Source organism: Asparagus officinalis, chromosome 8 (assembly GCF_001876935.1).
Source record: "Asparagus officinalis chromosome 8, Aspof.V1, whole genome shotgun sequence".
In the NCBI taxonomy this organism is placed as follows: domain Eukaryota; kingdom Viridiplantae; phylum Streptophyta; class Magnoliopsida; order Asparagales; family Asparagaceae; genus Asparagus; species Asparagus officinalis.
This window is the reverse complement of record NC_033801.1, coordinates 22607075-22617688: the sequence shown is the minus strand read 5'-3', so window position 1 is coordinate 22617688 and position 10614 is coordinate 22607075. Positions and strand designations below refer to the sequence as shown.

Genomic DNA, 10614 nt, shown 5'->3' with positions numbered 1-10614 from the left:
TTTGATATTCATCTGGTATAAGGGCCAACGATGAGCAACAGCGACCGCAAGAAGAGTACAAACGGTGGGCATCTGAGAAACATGAGCAAAGGTCTCCTCATAATCAATACCTTATTGCTGAGTAAAACCTTGAGCCACTAAACGAGCTTTCCGACATTCAATGGTGCCATCAGGACGATACTTGACCTTATAAACTCATTTACTACCAACTAAAGAGATACCAGGTGGACAGGGAACAACATCCCATGTATGTGTTTGCTGAAAGGCCTGAAATTCTCTCAGCCATAGCCTGTCGCCACTCTAAAAATTGAACGGCATCTTGAAAAGACTTTGCTTAACTATAGTATGAATGACGGCAAAAAAATTATGAAAGATAGATGAATAGAAATAACCAAAGCATACCGTGCAGGCATAACATGTGGGTATTTAACTTGACGTAGAGCAAGAGGAACCTCACACGGGGGAGATGCTGGCGCAGGTGCATGGAGGTCAACGATATTTTCTGGAGTGGGTGTCCTTACTACAGGATAGGGATCAGATGGTGGAAGAGAAGGCTCGGGTGAGGGAGAGTCAACAGAAGGACATGGAGAGATTTCAAAGAGATCTTGAAAGGAGAACTGAGGTAAGAAAGTGGGTGATGCAGCTGGTGAAGAAGCACAATCAGTAGTGTGAAAGAAATTGAAATCATCGAAAGCAGAATAAAATGGAGAATCCTCTTCGAACTGAACGTTTCGAGATATATGAACTCGACGAGATCCAGGCTCATAACAACGATAACCTCAATGTTCTGAACTAATTCCTAAATAAATACAGAGAATAGCTCTGGGAGACAATTTATCACGTTCATGAGATGACAGAAGAACGAAATAGTGACAACCAAAAATACGAACCAGATCATAACGAGGAGGATGATATAAACATGACTATAAGGAGTAATACCAGAAAGAGAGCTAGACGGAGTGATATTAATGACATGAGTAGCAGTGAGAATGGTCTCAGCCCAGAAACGACGAGGAGTAGAGTAAGAAATAAGCATGGATCGAGCGGTATCGAGAATATAACGATGTTTGCGTTCAGTAATATAACTTTGTTCATGAGTGTAAGGACATGACTGTTGAAAGATAGTCCCATGAGAGGATATAATAGGGTGCATGGTAGAAGATATGTACTCTTTGGCATGGTCAGAATGAAAAACTTTAATACGAGCTTGCATTGAGTGAAGATCATCATAGTGAAGGCTTGATAAGCAGCAAGTACGTCAGAGTGATTTTTAAGTAGGTAGACCCATGTATAATGAGAGAAATCATTAATAAAACTAACATAATATAAGTAACCAGATGAAGAAGGCAGAGGAACTGGCCCCCAGATATCAAAATGGACCAAATCAAATAAGAAAGTAGAAACAGATGTACTGGTTAGAAACGAAAGAGTAGTGAATTTAGTCAATTTATAACCAGTACATAACTCAATATGAGAACGAGAAGATACAGGACCAAGTACTCCGGGCTGGATAAGACTTTTTAGCCTTTTATGAGACACATGACCAAGTCGTCTATGCCACAAATCTGCGGAAAGCAAGGTAGATGATTTTGGACTTACAGAAGCAATACGAGAACATGGACATATGGACTCTGGAAGGTAAAGATATTCTAAAAAATATAGTTTATGTCTCCTCTGACCGGCCCCAACAGTCTTGTCCGTCTGTAGATCCTGCACAATACAAGTATCAGAAAAAAATAAGACAAGTAGGTCATCCATACATAATGAGCTAACAAAAATTAAATTCAAACACAACTGAGGAGCCACAAGACGGAGCCAAGAGTTAGACAACCAGATTGGTCAGTTTGTAGGGTGATAGAGGCATACTGAGTGATAGACAAAGGTTGTCCAGCAACCGTGTAGATAGGGAAAAGAGAAGAGGAAGTAAAGACAGAAGATAAGAGGGAGGCATTACGAGTCATATGAAAAGAATAGCTAGAGTTAAAAAACCAGAGATCATTCATACCAGAGACCGAAGGGTTGGCTAAAGAACTAGCAAGACGCATATCGGAGAGTTGTGCAGTAGATGTAGTTGCTCTATGCTGAAGAGCATCAATTTGATGGTGAATATTAGAGAGTTGTGCAGCAGATGGAGAGGTGGTATGTTGAAGAGCCGCAATTTGACGGTGAATGTTTACAATAGCTTGAAGAGCCTCAATTTAACGGTGAATATCAGAGAGTTTTGTAGCAGATGGAGAGATGGTATGCTGAAGAGCCGCAATTTGATGGCTAATATCTGCAATAGCTTGAATGATAGGGCCTAAAGTGGTAGATGTCATAACATTAATCAGTAATCCTGGAGCACTAGAGGATCGGTACTGAGGGGATCGCTAACTACAGCCAGTTCCTATGGAACATAACTTAGGATGAAGCTGGAAACATGTCTCAAAGTGGTGTCCCTCCTTCTTGCAATAGGTGCAAAAGAGCTTAGACTGGGCCTGAGAAGCATGTTTCAGTGAAGTGGCCATAATAGCAGCAATTTAAAGTTCAAGATAATAATACTTGAATGAAATCCGAATGTTTAAAGGAGAACCCAAAGGTTAATGTAGAAACTCGAAGGTTAAAATGACTGTCAAATCTGAGAAAAAAGAAGCAACCAACGACCAAGGTGGCCCAAAGATCGGCCAGATCTGATGCTCACGCCGGAGACCTACAACGAATTAATATCGATATTGAGACGTTGAGACGTCAAGATGGATTGAAACAGCGATGTCGTAACTGATTGTGAAATGACAATGTTATTTGTTTGAGTTCGAGAGATGGCTTGAAATGACGATGCTGTTAATTTGAGACCGAGAGACGGTCTTGAAACGGAGATGCCGTAAATTTGAGACTAATAGATGGTCTTGAAACGGTGATGCCGTAAATTTGAGATCAAGAAACAATCTTGAATATGAGAACGCAAAACACGTTAAGAGGCCGCAAAACGGCAAGACCAAAAATCTAGTAAAGGAATGCAAAAAAAGGCATTTAAACGGCTAAAAGCAGCAATGCCAAGATTTGGCAAAACAACACAGAAGCGTTAAAAAATTTATTGGAAGGGAAATAATAACCCTAGCTCTGATACCATGTTAAAGTAAGAGAGAGAGAGAGAGTCTTGGATAAATTTTCCTTAAGCTGAATATTGAGTGTGCACATATATTTATACAAGTAGAGGAGGGTGAGGTGTGTTCTCACAACCAATGTGAGACTAAAAACTCACTACTAACACTATTATCAACACTATTATCAACAAAGGGCACATAAATTTTCATTTATTCCTAGCAAATAAAGCGACAAACAAATGCACATACACATTTAATCAACTGACACATCCAGAAAGATCATTTTCGCTCACTTTTTTCAGCTCTGCAGTTGCTTTAATCCCTTCAAATGTACTCACATTTCCCCATCGACAGATTTTTTTGATTTAGCTTTTGTCACAAGAGAGCAGGGTATTAGGTAAGAACAAAAGGACGTTGCTAATTTAGTTACTTTGTCAATTATAAAGCATGCAATTTCTTTTTGTGCTGTCCGTATTAGAATCTCTGTCTAATTCTTCAAACATGTTGCTCGTACTCTAACTGGAATATTAATCCGATATTAAGGGAGATTGGTTAAGATTTCAATTTGAGTCATGATCGAAAGGAATGAGGTGGACGTGTGAAGGACCCTCAACCAATATCCCACTCAATTAATTCCCCTTTTTAGGTTTTGGCAACACAAGCAAGAAATCCTCATATATAGGCTTCAATGATAAAGGATTGACAAACTAATAGTGGGTGACACTAGGGGCACACCCCCAACCACGACCTCAACCACACCCCCTCTCTCATTTGCTACAGTGCACCGGATCCCATATGGGATTTTAAAAATTTAAAATCCCATTGGGGCCCGGTGCACTGTAGCAAATGAGAGAGGGGGTGTGGTTGAGGTTGTGGTTGGGGGTGTGCCCCTATCATTTTCCATGCATTATACATGAGAATGATGGTAACTAGTACCATCAACTCGGAGCATTGGTGATTAGAGAATAACATCCAAATACATATATACAAGTTGTAAATTAAATTTTGCATGACAAATCATGTAGGTGATTTGAGAAGTAGCTTAACAATTTACCTAATTAACCTAGCTATATTTGATCTACTTACAAAATATTTGGGCTACGAAAAATACACTTGTAATATATTATGAAAAGATAATCACAGTTGTAATGATATTTATTATTTCTCTTCAACCGTGATACTTTTACAAAGTGTAATTCCAATTATTTGGCTTTAAGTATCTCCCAAAGTCAAATCCGGTCTTTTTGCAATGAGCTAGAAGTTCAGTGGCTCGGTACCAGCCTTTACTAGAATCAAATTATTAATTATTTTACAGTATGATAAACATATTGCATCCCAATATCTACTCAAAATCAATAGTAAAATGCAACAACATACGTGCATTCATATTACCAGCTCAAACGCCAACACAGCCGGTTCTCGTCCCAAAATAGCCGCACTTTTCCTGTCACGAAAGCCACCCGCACAGCCAATAAATAAAACCCACGCCAGTGGAACCCACTCCAAATACAAGCACCCCACCATCCTTCGACCTCTCATTCTCAAAATTAACCAAACCCGGAAAAATACGCCAACCCCTCCCCCTCTAAGAACTCTTACTACTCAATATCCGAACTCATGGCATTGCGAAGTCGCGGAGGCAGCAACTGTCTGACGAGCACCGAAACGGCCGCGTCGAGAGGCCTACTGGTCTTAAGCGCCAGCACGTCATGGCCTCGAAAGCCCACCGGCCACTACGTGCCGTTATAATCACCCACACCGCCCGAGGGAGGCGCCGAGCGCGAGGAGGAGCAGCGGTCGCGCACCGGTGAAGCATCTTAAGCTGCTCCGCCCCGATGACACGCTGCACATTGGACATGTTTATCGACTCGTTAGCTTCGAAGGTTTGGTTTTGGAAATTTAGCTTCAGCGACCCTGGTTGGCATTTTGCTTTTCGTTTTGGTCCTTATTGTTGCTGTTGTAGAGGTTTTGAGGGAGTTTGCGTCGAAGAAGCAGGTGAGGCTCAGCAAGTTGCTGGTCGCTCAGAAGGAGAGGAGTGCTTCTTCTCAAAGAGGGAGAGGAGGAGAACAGAGTTCGTCGTCGTCTGATGAGGTATGCAAAATATGTGAGAGTTTTTAGATATTGATCCCTCACATCTTTAATAATTACACACCACTCCGTGAAATCTTGTAAGTTGCTCAACAGTTCCTCAAATCCTAAGGTCTCTTATAATTTGGTCTCTCAGTTACCAAAATGCCCTCGATCTTATGTCTTTGAGAACGCATGGCAGTTTTAGGAAGCATAACCTGAGGAGCATTTTGATCATAAAAGCGCATATTTGCGAGAATGTGTAGGATTTGGGGGAACCGTGAGCAATTTGAAAGATTTGGGGTACTAATGTGGAATTGTTGAAGATCTGAGGGACTACTATATAAAAAACCAAAAAATAACATTTTAATTAATAAATTGGATGTGGATAAGGAGACTTGATCTAGTTAAACTACTCTGGCTTATTAAAAAAATAACATTTTAATGAATAAATTGACTCGTATCAGTAACAAATGAATAGAATAAAGACTTGTATATAAATGTAAAAGAAAAGAAGAAGAACAAGAATAAAGACTTTACGTAATCATAAGAATATTTGTTTCCATCAGTCAGTGTTAAAGAAGTTGGAATTATCTTTTAAGTGTTGTGAATTCCCTTTTCTTCACTAAATTATTATTAAAATATTTGTTTTCTTAATTTTTTAATCTATATAAATTCGTATGTGCTAAATTACCAATTTGGTACTTTTTTTGTAACACCTCCTTACTAGTTTGGTATATATATTTTTTGTTGTTTTGACAACTTTTGGTATTAAAATTCAAAAAATGTGCAATTAGATATTTTTTTCATCCCCGATAATGAAAATTTGGCGAGTAAAGTACGTGTGACCTCATGTGACTAAATTTGAGAGATATTAGAATGCTTAATGTGGATGTGTTTAAATGATATGTTCGGATTTAGATGACGTGGCTAATGTGATGTGTTTAAATGACATGATAGGGTTTAGATGACATGGCACAAATGAGAGAGAGAGGTGTAGAGAGAGAGGTAGAGAGAGAGAGACTATTAATATCAAATTTCCCCATTTTTTAGCGAGGTTTTCATCGGGAGCTTTGCTACCGGGATCCAAAATATGAGACCAATAAGGGGGACAAGTGAGGTGTTCCCCTCCTATTGGATAATGAGTTGGCCATCATTAATGATGGCTAACTCGTTATCCAATAAGAGGGGGACACATCACTTATCCCTCCTATTGGTCTCATATTTTGGGTCATCGAGGAATTTTTTTTCATCGGTGACAAAAAATTAATACCTAACTGTAGATTTTGTGGAGTTCTAATACCAAAAAGTCATTGAAAAAATAAAAAGTGTCAAACTAGTAAAGGAATGTTAAAAAGAATACTAATTTGATAATTTAGGCTATTGGTCTGTATAATTTGATTATTAAATTGGTTGGATATAAATCTAGATACTTCACTCATTAAATAAACATATTCGTTATGGGATTTGTTATATACAGATGTAGTCTAATTGTCTCCTTTCTTTAGGTACCCTTTGGTAAAGGGGTAATGGGGGGTTAAGTCTCCCTTCTTAACCCGCCAAACAAAAAAAATCTATACAATGATTAAAGTGAGTTAACCATTTATAATTTGTCAAACATAAAAAATATAGAAGGGTTAAGCTAACCCCTCTAAATGGATTAAAATTAGTTAACCCCTCAAAATGAGGGGTTTACTAATACTTCTATTTAGAATGATTAAGAGTTAACCCTTCTAATTATAAAGAAAATAGTCAAAATCATTGTTATTCCCAAATATTAAAACAGATCACAAGGGCTAAAATAAAACTTATTTAACGGGTTAATAATTTTATCCTACAGATTATCGAATGAACTAAGTACATTAATCCTTCAGATTAAGTGCTCCTATAGTGTTTATCATCTATAAAATTAAAAATAAGTATTTTAATTTTAGGTGTTGTTTAGTGACAGATTAAGTGATTAGATGAAGGTTTACCTATTATAACTTGTACAACACTAAAGATCACCTGAAATAAAGTGAGCAAAACAATATTCGTTTGTTAAACACAAAACTCACCAAAGGTTAAAGATAATACCTAGGGATTCTGATTCTCTTCCCTACCAAAAAAATAGTGGAGAAATCACAACTTGATCATAACTATTAATTATCTAGTGAGCGATTATGAATTTTTTTTCCCTTTTGAATACAAATTTAGAATGAGTGGAACACACTAAGACATGGTGAGTGTTAAATTTAGAATGTATCACAATCACTCATTCAATAATCAATGTTTAGAATTAAAAGTATTGGTCCCTCTGTTATTTTTTTATAGTGGAGGAGATCCAAATTAAATCCCTAGAGAGGTCAGAACGAGTAAACTCCACAAAGCTAGTGGTTTACCATCCATTTTTTATAGATTAAGAGATTTTCATCCGTGGCAAAAATTAATACCTAACTGTAGATTATGTGGAGTTCTAATACCAAAAAGTTCATTGAAACAACAAATAATACCAAACTAGTAAAGAGATGTTAAAAAATACTAATTTTTATAATTTAGGTTATTGGTATGTATAATTTGATTGTTAGATCGGTTGGACATAGATCCAGATTCTTGATCCGATAAATAAACATATTCGTTATGGGATTTGTTTTACACGAATCTAGCCCAAATGTCCCCCTTCCTTAGGGATTAAGTACTCCTACAGTATTTGTCGTCTTTAAAACTTAAAATGAATATTTTAGTTCTACTTGTTGTTTATGGACAGATTAAGTGATTAGGAGAAGGTTTACCGTTATAACTGGTACAACACGAAAAGGTCACATGAAATAAAGCCCCCTCAAGTGAGTGGTTTACCATCTATTTTTAGACAGATTAAGAGATACTCCATTTTTTTAAAAATAATACCAACGCGTTGCCTCGTTTAATCCCAAGATTAACCCTTCTCCCTTAAATCCCGCTAAATGTCAATGTGACCTTTGGTTTTTAAGTACTTTATCCCAAATCAAAACTGAGTAAATCCTTTTTAATTAAAAATGGAATAAAGGGAAGGAGATGTTTTCGGTATGGGATTTATTAACTCCGTACTGCATGCATGCGTGCGCACTGTAGTATTAGGGGGTGTTTGTTTCAAATCCTATAATTTTAGGATATGAATTTCACCATGGGATTTAAAATTCATAGGGTTTTTAACATAGATTGAGATTTCTAAAATGTTTTTTGTTTCATCAATATTTTAGGATATGTAATCCTATAATTTGTATTTTGTTTGTTTCAAACTCAAATTGTAGCATTACAAATTTTAGAATTTGAAATCTAGCCTAAATCCTCTCTCAAAAAGTAGATCTCACAAATGCTATAATATATTTGTTTTTTTATTATTTGGGTGTTCAATATTTCAAACTTTATTTTTTGAATCAAAAAAATGAAACAAACACCTCTTAAATAACGTGGAGGGAACGGAAGCGTGAGCATAAAGATAAGAGACAAAAGTTACGCCGACGAGTCTGTGCTGGGTCCAATCACCTCTCTCTTCTTATTTCAAGTACACTCTTTACCAAATTAGACTGCTGCTCCGGTCCGATCACCCCTCTCCTCCCTCATCTCCTTTCGACTCGTACGCAATTAATATAGAATCTGGTTATAAATCAATTTTTTCTCAAGCTCCCATCAATCCATCACAGATTCACAGTAGTATTGTAGCATGCTGCTGTGCACGGTCCATCAATTTCTTGAAGTTCTTCAATTAAAAGTTGCCACGGGTATTTGATTGGTTTATCTTTCTCGTTTGGGCTATTTAAATATAGAAAAACACTAGAAGCACACCATTGGGCACACTCTCAGCCATACCCTCTCACCTGCTACAGTGCAGAGGGCCTCACATGAGATTTTTAAAAAAAATCTCATGTGGGGCCCTCTATACTGTAGCAGGTGAGTGGGTGTGGCTGAGAGTGTGCCCAAGGATGTGCCTCTAGTGCCTCCCTTAGATATAACTCCCTCAATTCTTTCATATTTTAAGAGTAGCCCCTCTAGATCACTGAAGTTGTTATTATCATCTGCAAATCATCTACAAAATGTTGTCCGTCCGCTGAGAAATTGGGTCTATCCGTAAAAATATAATATGACTAAGAGGGTAGTAAGTTCAAAACATCGACAGTACATGGACTCTGTCTACAACTTAAACTGGTTAATATATAAAATTTAATGACTGCGTTGTCTAGCAGAGATGTATCACGTTTTTTTGGGGGGTTGAAAAAAAAAATGACAGGTAGTCGAGGAGCAGATGGAGCCGGCGGTGGAGAATTGCAGCAGGAGAAGTGGGGCGGCGTCACGCTCAGGCCAGTGGAGGCCAGCTTTGCACAGCATTGCAGAAATTGGGAGCTGAACGTACCCAACTCCAAAGCTATTTGGTGTATCTCCTACAAATAGATTTAAAAAAAAAAAAGTTTATGCTTTGCTATGAAAGTAGTGGGATTTATGTCTCTATTGTAAAAATCTCTGAAATATTCCCTGCGGTAGCGACGTGTACCCTTCGTCGTGTTTTTAGTGCTCCCACTTTTGCTACTTTTAGTTGTTTTTTCCCCGCGCGTCATGCTGTCTTTGAACTATAGTTGCTCAATCTTAGTAATGTTTTCTGGTTGCTATCTAACTCAAAATTATATAACGGGTTTCTGCCGATGTACACCTAAATTTTCTTTAATTGTATACGTACCCTCGAATCTCCATATTTCGAAATTAGATCCGACTCTTAAGTTATTTGAAAATGCAGTGGCGGACCCACCCTTGTTCAAAGTGGTTCACTTGAACCACCTTATACAAAAGTTCTCTATAGCCTAGTGGTATTGCAGTTGGTAACATTTTGTAAGAGGTCTGGAGTTCAAACCATGCAGCCTTTGAAAATTTCTCTTTTAGGCTTCTTTCCTTTTACCTCCCCTCTATTCTTCTTCTTCTTCTTCTTCTTCTTCTTTTCCTTTCATTTTATCCCTTTGTTCTGTCTACCTCTTTAAGGCCTTCTATAAACATTTTTGTTTCTTATATATATAAGTCAAATCATTGTTTAAAAATGATTGTTTTTCTCTTTAATAACCCTTCCTTCATTTTTTTTCCCACCTGCTATTATTTGAGAAAAAAATTTAGTGTATATTTTGAACCACCACCAAAAATGTTGTAGATCCGCCACTGCGTGTATGGATGGATTATGTCCAAATGTTTTACCGTAGTATGATTAACTCTTAGGCATTGCAGGGTACACCCCACCAAATCAAGCCTGCTGATCTTAGTTAAATTACACTAATACTCTTATTAGTTACGTGTTCCCCCTAATAGAGGAGAGACAGAATGAGAAATAGAGGGAGTGAATGAGAAAATGGTGAAAAATAACCTTGTATTTCAGCTTTCAAGACATCGAAAAGAGTCGGAAACAAAGCAGAAAGCGAAACGTGACGAAACGGTGACGGCGGGCGGCAGCACCGACCGGTCCGACCGG

The 10614-nt window shown here is 37.7% G+C and overlaps 1 protein-coding gene across 1 annotated transcript; it reads left to right on the top strand.

Moving 5' to 3' along the window:
• Window positions 851–9681, top strand: LOC109820999. The gene is made up of 4 exons (XM_020387193.1): window positions 851–1065; window positions 4806–4966; window positions 5047–5174; window positions 9397–9681. The coding sequence occupies exons 1-4, from the start codon at window positions 851–853 to the stop codon at window positions 9511–9513; spliced, it is 621 nt and encodes a 206-aa protein (XP_020242782.1). The 3' UTR covers window positions 9514–9681.

What these genes read in the sequence shown, in the direction of transcription:
- LOC109820999 (XM_020387193.1), top strand. Translation starts at nt 851, where the DNA reads ATGACAGAAGAACGAAATAGTGACAACCAAAAATACGAACCAGATCAT. An exon ending in GGTATCGAGAATATAACGAT is followed by an intron (nt 1,066 to 4,805) that starts GTTTGCGTTCAG and finishes TGGCCTCGAAAG; the next exon opens with CCCACCGGCCACTACGTGCC. An exon ending in GTTCGTCGTCGTCTGATGAG is followed by an intron (nt 5,175 to 9,396) that starts GTATGCAAAATA and finishes AAAAAATGACAG; the next exon opens with GTAGTCGAGGAGCAGATGGA.